The sequence below is a fragment of the Oreochromis aureus genome, linkage group 20 (genome assembly GCF_013358895.1).
Source record: "Oreochromis aureus strain Israel breed Guangdong linkage group 20, ZZ_aureus, whole genome shotgun sequence".
NCBI classification, from domain to species: domain Eukaryota; kingdom Metazoa; phylum Chordata; class Actinopteri; order Cichliformes; family Cichlidae; genus Oreochromis; species Oreochromis aureus.
The window spans coordinates 17,007,554-17,020,363 of NC_052961.1; the positions used below are offsets into that span (position 1 = coordinate 17,007,554).

Below are 12,810 nucleotides of genomic sequence, written 5' to 3' on the forward strand. Positions count from 1 at the left end.
GTGAGGACACTGGACATAAAAGATTCGAAAACTGGAAAATGTGAAGATTTGTAACTTTTAGCTGTTTCATAAGTTTTTACAGCTTTTCCTGTTGGGCTTAAATTTGATAAATATTTGTGTAAAATTACGGAAAAAAGTTCTGTTAGCTCAGTGTGAACATTTGTTGTTATTTTACAGAATATTTCTATAGTACATATTGGGGAAAAAAAACAAAAAAACCCAGAAATTTTATTTAATTGTTTATTCGTCATTTACAGTATGAATGGCCACGGGGGAGATCCTCATCAGTAGGAAATGCTATAAAAACCTATGAAAATACAGTTAAAAGTCTAAAATTTATGTGATGTACAGTGGGCCAGATTGGGGTCTTTTGATCATCGGGCCTCATGTTTGACACCTATGTGCTACACCCAATGAACTGTAATTTAACACATTTATCATGTAGTTTCACTGGTCTGGCGGCTGAAAATCAAAGTCTGACATTCCAAACTAAAGTGAATTTAGGGCAACACACAAATCGAATGACTCATTTCCACAGACAAAAGCGGTAGAAAATTTTATTTGTTTTACATTATACCATCATGACAAGCTGCACCATCTATCTTCACATGATTAATCCAGCATTTCATATAAAAAGCACATTCACACAAACTGTATGCACACCTTCTAACTACAATCTCACGTGGACACGACAATAGCATGATTCCTTTTAAAACAATCTGTACACAGGTCTCTTCCTCTAGTAAAAATTTATAATCCTGCTCAGAGAAACCATTATCAAGTGATTCACAGCGGGGAAACAAAAACATTTACAGTACATTTCACAGGTAAACACAACTGTAGTCGTGCCTACTTAGACTTCCTTCTCTTGGCCTGTGTGGGGCTCGCTCCAGCTTCTGTCAAAGAGAAGACATGCATTTGTGTCAGGGAAATACTAGCAGGCACAGCTTGGATATAGTGATTGATACTGTGTCTTTTTTAATTACCTTTTACAGCAGCACTGGTTGCAGGCCTGGCCGATCTCTTCCTAAGGCTGCTGTCTGCTACTGGCTCCTCCTCCACCTCTTTCTCAGCCCGGGAGCTGCGCCTGCTTGGCCCTTTGGGCTTCTCCACAGCAGCTCTGGGAGAACAAGATAGAAAAGGGGAAAAAAGGAAAAGAAAAGAAAAGGAGAACAACACAAGAAAGTGTTAACAAACAGACAAAGGTGTGAGTTAACTCTGCTCTAGTCAGAGAAAGATATAATACCAATCAGGACTCTGCTGTTTTTCCTCGTCTACCACAGATACTGTCCGTCTTCATCCCGACAGCATCCACTACGCTGACATGATCACTGCTTGTGTCTTTTCAGCACAAACGTGTTAAAATACATACCTTGAGACTAAGTTGATGGGCGCCTTTCTTTTCTTTGCCCATCTGTGATAGAAGTGGAAAAACAGCGGTAAACTATACACTGTGCTGAACAAAACATGGCTTCACTTCCCCCCACCATAACACGACAATCCCCAGGAAAAGAAACACGGCCATAAAGGTCAGCGGGAGAGCTACAATTTGTTCTGTGACAGGCTGCTCATTGTTCAACCTTTTGACATGCATTAATATAATTATATTGTTGCATGCTTATCATACGTACCCGTTGCTGAAGCCACTTGGCTCATTGATTTCACCATGTATCCCCCCGTGGCCAAGCAAATGAACTCCCTGAGTTTCAGTGAAGCTTGAAATGTCTAAGCATTTCTTCTTCAAAAGCATGAATCTTAAGATTAGACCAGCTTTTTCAAAGATCAGCAGTAAGGGACACCTTAAAAACCCTAGCCCGTGACACATTACACAGCAATTAACAAACCATAACATAGAACATGATCTTACCCCTGTTCAGAACCAGTCGAGGCCTCTTCACCTGAACAAAACAAAAAAAGGAATTATTCACGTGCAATTTAAATCCCAATGGCTTATATTCTATTTCGGCAAGAAGTATTTTAACAGCTCAAAAACAAGGATGACAACACTAACCTGTCTTCTCGGTGGCAGTAGGTTCCTGTGACTGTGGAGCTTCTTGTTGAATAGGTGCTGGGAGGTGAAAGAATAAAACAGTTCAATTGACATATCTAAATAAATAACACATTAAAATACACACCACTGACTGTTCAAATAAAGGCACATATGATATAGCTATGTAATTTCATATAGGGAGCTAAACAGTGGATTCTTCCCACTATGGGAATCAGTTGCCAGAATATTTACACAGAGAAACAGCCTTTCTCTATCAAAAAAGACAAACATTAAACAATACTTCATACATAAGCTAGCATTATACGTGTTTTTTGTAACATGCAATAAATGGACCTAAGCACATGACTGACATGTGATGCATTAAGGTACTCATCAGCTTCAAAAATTCACGTAGCTCACAGCTTCACGTTTACCTGCTGTGGTCTGAGTGGTTTCAGCAGCTGCTCCAGCTGTTGGGATGGAGGGCTCCACAGCTGTTGCAGGGTCAGACTGGCCTGCTGGAACTCCGCTTGGGTTACCAGCTGGAGAGGATGTGGTCTGGGGACCCTCCTGAACAGGTCCAGGTGTGGCAAGGGTTGGAATAATGGACGGTACTGGACTTTGTACAAGGGGAACCGTGGAGAGCACAGCTGGAGAAGAAACACCAGTGGGAGTAGCAACTACAGCCACAACAGGAGCTTGAGATGTTACAGCTTGCATTGGGGTTGAGACTGAAGCTGGTGCATGTGCTTGAGTCTGGCTTATAATCTGAGTAGGAGCAGTGACTTGACCAGGAACTGGGACTGGAGATGAAACTGCAGGCATAGCAAGGGTGTTTTGGGAAACAGCAGTAGTATGGGGAGCTTGTGCTTCAGTCTGAATGGCTGGACTAGCAGGAGGATGAAAGACCTGTGGCGGCACAGCCCCTGTGTGCCCCTGTCCAGGCCTTTCCACAGAACTTTGCTGGGAGTCCGCTGTAACAGAAACAGCTACAGCAACCTGTGCAGGCTTACTTCTTAACTGGGCAGTTGGAGATGAAGAAACAGGGCTTTTCCGGACGGTGTTAACAGCCCCAGGACTAGAGCAGGGAGGAGGAGAAGCCAGAGGTGGCTGAAAGGGAGAAGATGCTGAAGGGCTGGGATGAGGAGATGGTTGTGGGACTGGGTGAGATTTTGGAGTAGAAGTAGCCTCACCAGGGCTTTCTGTTTTGTTAGCTGCTGGGTTACTTTGAAGACCTAGGGGAGGTGCTGGGGCCGGTGATGACATACTAGTGGCAATCTGAAGCTGTCCAACAGCATTTCTAGTGGGCTGACTGCTGGTCATGTTAGTCGCTGAGGACTGGGTAGAGGTTGGAGCAGCAGACAGTTGGATATTTGCATTTGACACTTGGATAGACCCCACCATGGTGACTGACTGAGATACCACTGTAGTATTGGGAGCCACAGATGAACTTGGGACCTGGAAAATTGGGTTGATAAATACAGGGGTGGTTGTGATGAACTGAGGAGGTCGGGATGCTGAGTTCTGCTGCCGGATGTCTTGAGGTCTAATGTTCCTGTGAGGGACAGCCACCATAGTGGAAACCATAGATGTGGGTGGCTGTGAAGCAGGGGCAGAAGTGATAGGGTTTGAGGCCACAAACACAGTGATCTGGTTGGGGGAAATGGTGCTAGAAGAAGCAGGGATCTGTATGACTGAGTGGACACTTGTCACAGTTTTAGGACTAGGGCTTGGTTTTGGAGCTGAACCAATTTGGTTGACAGCAGAGCTAGAATTCAAACTATTACTAACAGTGGATGCAGAACTAATCTGACTGGAAGCAATTGTACTGGGGTTTACACTTGTGGTGGCATTAGTGTTGGTACTGACTGAGTGTGTAGGTGTTGGATTTACATTTGAACTAGGAATGACACCAAGACTGGAAACTGGGTTTTGATTAAGGCTGGGAGTGGTATTGGAGTTCATGCTATTGGGAGGGTGTGAACCAAGAACTGAAACAGGCAGTAAGTTAGGACTGCTGGTAGGGACTGGGACAGCAGGTTTGAGTTTAGCTTCGGTTTCTGCAGTATTAGCAACAGACACTGCCACATCTGTGCTCTGGGAATTACTGTGAAGTGGTCTTTCTGGATCAAAAGCAGATTTAGGACTGTCCTTTCCCATCACATCCCTAACAGTACTACTCTGTATGGGTCTCAGGGACATATTTGGAACACCTGTGTTATCCAGTAACTGGTTTAGGGAAGTCGGGGCTGCTCTGATAGCAGGTGAGACCTCAGACTCCTGTACAGGTGCTGAGTGTGTCAGCTGCCTATCAACAGTGCCAGTCTGCAGTTCCAAGTCAGTTTTAGGCTGATGAGGTGCAGGCAGACGAGGGCTAGTCATTCTGGGTGCTGATAACTCCCTTAAAGGCTGTGGCTGTGACTGAGACTGTGGCATCTGTCGCTGCTCTGCTGTTATCATTCCCTGACTATCCCTGACTCCATCAGCAGGGTTACCTTGAATTCCATGAAGGTTGCTCTGGGTCTGCTGCGCCTCCATGGAACCAGTCACTTGTGAAGCCATAGATACTGGACTTGGAGGAACTGAGGTAGGGCTTAGCATCATTGTTTGGCCCTGAGGACTGACCAACTGCTGCTGGTGTGGAGGGCCAGAGACAGCCATTTTTGCCCCTTTCTGTCTTCCTGGACTTGGGGTGGCTGACTTACGACTAGAGGCTGGGCTTGACCTCCTACTATTGCTGGGACTTGCCCTCTTACCCTGCACTCCAGCTGGTTTGTCCTGTTTAGCACCTACCATCCCAGCACCAGAACCAGCAGAAAATGCCTGCTGATTGTTGTTAGTGTTATTTGCACCAGCACTGCCATTGTTGTTTCCTGGTAAAGTTAGGCTAGGAGGTGCCTGTCCAATGGCTTTCAGAGTTGTTGGATTAAGACCTTGCTGATCAAATCCTCTGTTTAGGTTTGGCTGCCTGGGCGGCAGAGGAATGTTAATTTTGGGAGGAAAAAGCCCTGCAATAGAGGCATTCAGCCTCTCGGGTGAAAGGTTAATTTCTGAGGGTTCAGTACTGGGTGGACGATTGGTTGGGGTGAGGGGATGGTGGTATGGTCTGGGGCTGGCTCTGTTGGGGGTTTTAGGCCTTGAACTTTGTGAGGTTGTTGGGACATTGGGGAAATGAAGACCAGGCATGGGGCCTCCTTGTTGAGGTTGAGTGGGTAACTGCTGCTGAGGACTAGCTCCAGTATGCTGGGGCATCTGCGCGGGACCAGGGCCTTGCTTCATCATGTGAGTGTTGGAGGCCTGATTGCCCACAATCTGTTGAGGGCCATTTCCTGGTTGTCCCCCCATTTCTGGGCCACCAGGTCTGTCCTGCTTTGAGTGGGCACCTGAAGGGGCTTCTTCAGATCCAGTACCTTGGGGGGCCTGTCCTGCATCAGAATTGGACATTCGTCGTGCAGCCCCTGCAAGCTAAAAAGTAGAGAGGGGAAAAAAAACGGCAAACTGTTTAAATTACATCTTTGCATTCAAAACTTAAATGCTAAAAAAAATAGATGAAAATGTCAGCTCTATGTTAATTTATGTCCCAACAGGGCCCTCACCTGTGCGTTTACCATCAGGGGCATTCCTCTAGCTTTGTCAGGTGACGGTGGCACCCCTCCAGGTCCTTGAAGGCTGATCATCACAGGCATGTTGCCTTGCTGTGAGACAGGATGTCTTTGCACCTCAGTTTGATTGCCCATTCCTCGGGGAGGTAGCTGCCCTCCTGGAGGGATGGGCATACGATTCTTCGCCTGCTCCTGCTGCATCTTCAGCATCATCATCATCTGCTGTTGTTGCTAGAAAGAAACATGAGGCTCACTGCTAAGTATGAACTGACACAGTGTTATGCTAATACTAAAAATTGTCACCGATGTATATGACTTCATTACCTGCTGTTGCAAGTGTGGTTGCTGTTGTGGTTGCTGCTGTGGTTGCTGCTGTAGCTGATGAGGGTGCATTTGGGGCTGGCCTTGACCTGTAGTCTGCTGCCCTGACATCCCCTGCTGCCCTGACATCCCCTGCTGCCCTTGCGCATTCTGGAGACCTTGTATCTGTTGCATGTGTTGCATCTGCTGCTGTTGCAACTGTTGCTGTTGTTGCTGTAACTGTTGCTGCTGCTGCAACTGTTGCTGCTGTTGCTGTATTTGCTGTTGCATTTGTTGCTGCTGATGCTGCATTTGTTGTTGCTGCATCTGCTGTTGTTGCATGTGCTGCATCTGCTGTTGTTGTTGCTGTGATGGTGGTTGTTGTTGCTGCTGCTGCTGCATCTGCTGTTGCTGTGATGGTGGTTGTTGTTGTTGCTGCTGCTGCTGTTGTTGTTGCTGCTGTGATGGTGGTTGTTGTTGCTGCTGCTGCATAAATTGCATGGGTACTTGCTGCAATACTCTCTGGTCTCCAGGTTGGCCAGGAAAGCCTAAGTAAAAGCATAAAAAGATCCACAAATACATTTTTTTTTTTTTTTAAAGATGCCATGTATTAAAAAAGGTTGCTGCAAATAAATAGTGTTGGGGTATTTGCATTGGACCAAATCCAACTTAAATGCGCATAAAATATCTAGAAATGTATGTTGCTATTTACCTGCAGGCCTGTTAGCAAATTCAGGGTGTTTCTGGCCTGCGTTGTCTAAACCCATACCATGTTCACCACCTAGATTTGGCAGTTCAGCATCCTCCATGCCAGCAGCCACTTCAAGACTACTAAGAAGAGAAAGAAATTGTTGAAGAATTAGACAATTAACCAATGAGTGATGAAAATAAATTGCATCCCATGGCAAAAAAAAAACTGTTACAAGTACAAATTATTACCCAAGTCCCTCTACTTGCTGTTGACCTTCTCCCTCTTTGGGCTTCTTCTTGCGTGCTGGCTTCTTCTTTTTGGGTTTGGCTGGATTTCCCCCACCTGCTCCTTGTTTTCCTCCTGGTCCAAACTGGCTGGCTGAAATATCACTCTGCAGCAGATTGACCAGCAGTGGGCTCGTCAGTGTAACATCTTTGCTAACAGGAAAGCCACCTGGCTGTCCACAAGGTCCTGCAATCTGCATCTGACCTGGAAACTGTGAGTTGAAATTCATGCCATGACCTGGAAAGTGTCCATTTCCCATCTGCATGTGCTGAGGGCCTCCCATCATGCCTTGCTGTTGCTGTGCCTGCATATCAGGAACCATTTGTTGTACTCCCAAATCTCCTGTCCCACTGTTGGGATCCCCCATTGCATGTGGATGTTGCTGAGCTGCCTGTTGTTGTTGTTGCTGCTGCTGTTGCATCATGGCTTGTTGTTGCTTCTGCTGCTGTTGTAACTGCTGCTGTTGCAATTGTTGTTGAATGAGAGGGTGCCCAGAAGGCAGTCTCATCTGTTGCCCATGCATGCCCATAGCTTGATTAGGATTTCCAGCAACAGGAACCTGTTGCGACTGTTGCTGACTCATCTGCTGGTGCTGCTGTTGCTGCTGCTGTTGTAGCTGCTGTTGCAGCTGGTGTTGTTGCATTTGCTGCTGCTGAAGTTGAGCCATTTGCTGTTGCTGCTGTGGAGTCATCTGCTGTGGGCCAACCTGACCCTGGAACTGAGCCATATTACCTGGTACATTTGGAGAAGGACCACGCATCATCTGCCCAGGCATAACCCCAGCTGGCATCTTGCCCCCGAAAGCCTGCTTGTTGCCTTGCATCTGGTTGGCAACCATTTGTTCCATCATTGAGTTTTGTTGCTGCTGTTGTTGCTGCTGCTGCTGCAGGAGCATGGCCTGGTGACCTTGGCCTCCAACCATCTGACCCTGCCCATGCATCACCCCCTGGCCTTGCTGAGGCATCATCTGCTTGGGTGGGGTCATCCCTCCTCTCTGCCCTTGATTGATGGGCCTTGAAAGGACAGTCTGACCGGCACCCTGGCCTTGAACCATCTGGCTGGGGGAGGAGGACACAGGCTGGGCCTGATGCTGGAGGCCCATCATCTGGGTCTGGAGGCCAGGCTGTTGCTGGCCCATACTAGGCCCAGCAGTTGTACCAGGCGCTGAACCAGCCATGCCACTTTGAACACCCATAACACTAGGTGGAGCATGGGGTGGTCCCTGCATTGAGCTTGGTGTAGAGGCTGATGGTTGAGCTCCTAATGCAAAATGGGTTGGGGAGGGACATAAAGACAATAACTTTATGGATTTCATGTGAGGTAATCAGCTATTATGCCTTCTGCTAACTGCACACAGAGCCATGCTTTGTTAAATTAGATTATAAGGTGTCCAGAGACAAATTACTATTAGTCTACTATAAGTCACCTACTATTATGTGAAAGGTGTAGTTAATTTGTTTGACATGAAGTTTACACAAAAACTACCATATCTTTCATCTGAATTGCTGGAGAAGTGAAACATGTCCAAAGGAAGAGTCCATTAAATTTTGGTGTGAATTCTCATCACTTTCTTTAAACCCCCAGTCACAAAGGCCTAGAGACCGGTCTGCAACCCATAGGGAAAATGTGTTATCGCTTATGCCAACCACCTAGGTTGCTGATGGGTCTCTAGACCTGCTTGACAAAATAGAGCACTGGCTTTTTGCAGAGTTAAGATCATGCTCTTATTCAAAGTGTCAGTCTAACGCATGTTGCACTGACACTGTTTGACAAATACATTCTCATCTTTATCAGAAACCGCACAGGTGGATCCATAGCATAAACAATTTTAAAAAATACATGACTAATATTTTAATAAAAAACTTGATAATTAAAAATGATGAATTTTGACTTGGTCTTAACAGGAGTAAACTGAATACATTGCTCTAGATTAAGCTACTAATGCCATTTTTTTTAATGAACCCTTTCATATTAGTACACATGGCACTGTATGGCCTACCGGCCACTATAAGTTTGTCAAAATCAAAGTTAAGGCCTATAATGAATATATTGCTATTTAATATACATAATAACATTATTATACATTATTAACTATTTTAAGCTGTTTCTCAGTGATCTAACAACGCTAAACTACAAACTCTGCAACTATATGCTCTAACAATACAGATATATCTATTAAATGTAAAAAATTGTGATTGTCTTAACAGTTTACTGGCCAAAAGAAAATAAAAAACTATATAAAAGATGCCCATTTTAATGTATTAGAAAGCAGATCATTGTGTTGCACCTAAGACATAAATCCCACACATGTGCAGTGTTGTAGACATTTTACCTGTGTGAGCCATTGCTTGGCCGCTCTGTAGCTGCTGGCCGGGGCCTCCAACAGGGGTTCCTGGAGTGCTAGCACTCACCTGACCTTGAACAAAGTTTGGGTTTGGAAAGCCTATGGGACGCTTTGGCATACCTGCATATATAAAACATTTTGATATTTTAGACATCTTAGAGCCAAATATGTAATGTTTTTCTGATAACCAAAAACTTGTTTTTTGATAGGCATTTTAGTCTGACAATAAATAATTATAAAGAGCATCTCACCTGGGTGAACTTGGGCCCCAGGCTGTCCATGCTGTGGCATTCCCATAAATGCCTGTTGCATGTTACCCTGTTGACTGAGGGCTGCCCTTCCTGGTGAACCTACACCCTGGGGGAAGCCCTGCGGAGTTGTAGGTCTCTGAGCCATCATAGGTGGTGTCCCCGGTGAACCCTGCTGAAAAGGAGATGAGGACGAACCAGGGGATTTGGCAGTGAGGTTACCCTGTGGTCCAGTAGTTGGTGGTAGGGGTGGAGGAGGTCTTGGTGGCCCTGCAACACCAGCGGCAGGCTGTTGACCTTTAGGCTGGGGAGCAGCAAACTGACCCATTCCAGCTTGTTGTTGTTGCTGTAGTTGTCCCTGTCCCATGGCACCGAATACCTGCCCAGCCTGCTGGCTGCCAACTGGGTAGGGGGGCGGAGGATGACTGGGGGTCTGAACTGTAGCAAGGGAAGGTGGGCGTTGAATCATCTGTGCTTGGGGTGGGGGCTTTCTCCAGGCAGGGCCTCCTTGGGCCGTTGGTGGTTGGAGGACACCAGGAGGCAACTGACTCCAACCAGAGGGCGCAGCCATCTGGCCTGATTGGTTGAATGGAGGTCTAGGTCCAAGTTGGGAGAGCTGAGCTTGTTGCTGAGCCTGTTGCTGCTGGTGATGCTGATGTTGTAGCTGCTGCAGTGCAGCAGGATTGAGAGGTCTCCCAGCCTGTAGAGCCTGCATGTGATGGGCAGCTTGAGGAGGCATGGGGCCTGAGCCATGGGGACCAGCCTGTTGATGCTGAAGCTGTTGCTGCTGCTGGACTGACATCATTGGATCCATTGCATCTGTGAGTCAGGAAGATGCAATTTTTCCTGTTACAGTACAGTATAAGATGCAACATATCCTAAAATGCAACATGTAGAGAAATAAAAAACTTGAACCTGTTTGTGAAGGTGGTCTCTGAAGTCGAGGGTGGATCTGTCCACTACTACTTGGTAACATAGTCTGACCTACCATGCCAGGCCCTGGAGGAACCATCGATGGATTAGCCATCCGAACCCCTCCTAGAGGACATATGCATATTTATTCATTATGAAATACAAAAATAAAAATAATACAAAAATGTGTAAATACTTGTTTGAAAACGCAACAAATTCACAATTACTAACAAGACCACATTAGGGATAACAAGAACCAAAAAAGAAGTATCCACTACAAATTTTTATTTATTGAAAAACTAGTAAAAGAACTATTAAACAAATTCTCAAGAACTTCCTATGGCTACCATGTGTGTTAATTTGAGTAAAGTAATACCTGGACCAGGCTGACCAGGAAAACCAGCATCCATTCTTATCTGACCAGGTGCACCCATTGGTCCATTCACCCTTACTTCTTGTCCTCGATTTGGTCCCATAGCCACATTGATGGCACCTTCCCCTGAACATCAATGGAGAGAAACAATAAGTAACTTAATCTGTACAGGAAGTCCTGTTTGCACGCTTTATTTTGAAGTGCCATAGGAAAAAATGGTCTCATGCATCCTGCTTTGACGTGCAGTGAACTGTGAGGACTGTGCCGTTACCTTCTATCTGGACAGAGAGAATCCCCAGGTCTCTGAGCTGCTGCTGGTTGTTCTGGGCCAACAGACGGAGTCGCTCAGCAGCATCCCGAGGAATGTTGAAGGTAACCCGCACGCTGTTCCACGGCTCCACGTGCTGCGGTTGAAGCCGCTCAGGGCCTAGAGGAGCAATAATTAATGAGGTGGTTTTGCAATTACAGTGCACAGAATGGAAATTTTTTTTCTGGTTATTGGGGGGGGGACCGGGACAAAAATGGTAACATGTCTGCATTTGCAATCCTTGTAAAACTTGTTTTACAAGGATTGCAGTGTACCATAGATCATTAAATATTCATGACATTAGAATGCCATTTTATATTGTCGAGTGTCAACAAAACCCCTAAGAGTCAATATTACAATCAGAAACATGGAAAGATCCAAGTGGAGTCTCCTCAAGACTGATATAAATGCAGACATCAGTAGAAACAACTTTCAGTAGCACTTGAAAGTTTGCATTTGTTCATCTATTAATGAGCAGCTTTTTCAAAATAAAAGCGTTAAGGGAAATAAAACTAACCCATATTGAGCACATTTGGAATCCCACTGAGGATTGTCTCAAGTTTCTGAGTGAAGTCTTCATCATCCATATTTCCTTGAAAGGCAACAAAGACTGTAAAATCTTCTTCCTCCCCACCATCATGCTTCTCAAGTTTTTCTTCTTCTGTTACTGTGCTTCCATGGCAACTGTCAGCATCCTCTCCTGCATCATCCCCAACACCAGAGTCCCTGTCGGATTCATTATCAGCCTCTAGGTACTCTGTCCTCTGGGATGTCTCAGGTGGGGTCCGGTGGTGTGCCATCCTCCCTTCTCAGTAGGAGTGGCGTGTGAACTGTTTTATGCTGCAATCACACATTAGACATAGATTAAGAGTATAATAGGGTAGGCCTGATACAAAGTTTATGTTAAGCCACATGGTCCCTGAAAAATAGACAGTAAACAGCCTATTATTTTATTAAATTTATTTTATATTTTAACTGATACGTGACCTCTGTTGAAACCCAACCCAAACTAATTATACTGGTTCACAAAAAAGATTAAATAAATAAATGAATAAATAATCCCAAATCCATTTTATAATCCACAATGTCTCAGTTGAAAAAATAAAATAAAGTGGACAGCATCAGTGTTTGTGACAAATAACTGAAAAATTTGAGTTATAATTTTTTTTTTTTTAAATTATATGCTTGATGGCTCAGCTGTAGGTGGTAGGCTCCAATGTTAAAGGGAAACAAGGTAAGGACACAAAGTACTATGAGAAAGTGTTGCGTGACCCCTCATTTGTTTATATTTCCCATCTAACGAGTCAGACTTTAGAAACGCCACACAGAAAGAGCCTAGCCAGATGGTGTATTTGAACCCAGGCCCTTCTTGCTGTGAGGTAACAATGCTAACCACTGTCACACCGAGCGGTTTCTGAGTGGAGTTTACATGTTCTCCCCATGTCTGAGTGAGTTCTTTTTGGGTACTCTGGCTTCCCACTACAGTCCAAAGACATGCAATTAGGTTAGGTTAACTATCTTGATGCATGCTCAATCTTCCAGGTAAGTAAATCTCCGAAGTTTGATTCTGTTCATATGGACGTAGTGTTTTATGATCAAGGAACTGACCTCCCACTGTTCCTTCAGTGGTGCTAGTTTCAGTCATTATGCAAATGTATGTTTATAAGGTTGGGGAAAACTGCATTCAGCTGAGACTGAAGAAGTCACTTGGATGAGTGACGAAAATTTTCTCCCACTGAAAACACTAGGTTCCAGATA

At 45.1% G+C, this 12,810-nt stretch overlaps 2 protein-coding genes across 4 annotated transcripts in view; both read right to left on the reverse strand.

The window, feature by feature from the left end:
* Positions 1-529: 529 nt before the first annotated feature.
* ncoa6 (nuclear receptor coactivator 6) lies at positions 530-11,905 on the reverse strand. 3 transcript variants are annotated; one of them, XM_039604267.1, is made up of 16 exons: positions 11,570-11,905; positions 11,017-11,172; positions 10,749-10,871; positions 10,376-10,498; positions 9,464-10,279; positions 9,201-9,332; positions 6,832-8,128; positions 6,605-6,720; positions 5,917-6,440; positions 5,587-5,823; positions 2,425-5,455; positions 2,012-2,068; positions 1,868-1,898; positions 1,373-1,414; positions 987-1,120; positions 530-896 (listed from the first exon to the last, which is right to left on the reverse strand). In XM_039604267.1, exons 1-16 carry the CDS (start codon positions 11,850-11,852, stop codon positions 850-852), a joined length of 7,149 nt encoding a protein of 2,382 aa, XP_039460201.1. In that variant the 5' UTR covers positions 11,853-11,905; the 3' UTR covers positions 530-849. The 3 variants fall into 3 exon arrangements, with proteins under 3 accessions (XP_039460201.1, XP_039460200.1, XP_039460202.1); XM_039604266.1 differs by having other exon boundaries at positions 6,605-6,723; XM_039604268.1 differs by lacking the exon at positions 1,373-1,414 and having other exon boundaries at positions 6,605-6,723.
* A 572-nt stretch (positions 11,906-12,477) lies between these two features.
* The window catches only part of LOC120435219 (deoxynucleoside triphosphate triphosphohydrolase SAMHD1-like), an 8,700-nt gene continuing 8,367 nt past the window's right edge, over positions 12,478-12,810 (reverse strand). The window contains exon 5 of the mRNA XM_039604327.1: positions 12,478-12,531. Within this exon, the coding sequence (XP_039460261.1) occupies positions 12,478-12,531 (54 nt within the window). The remainder of the gene's footprint in view (positions 12,532-12,810) is intronic.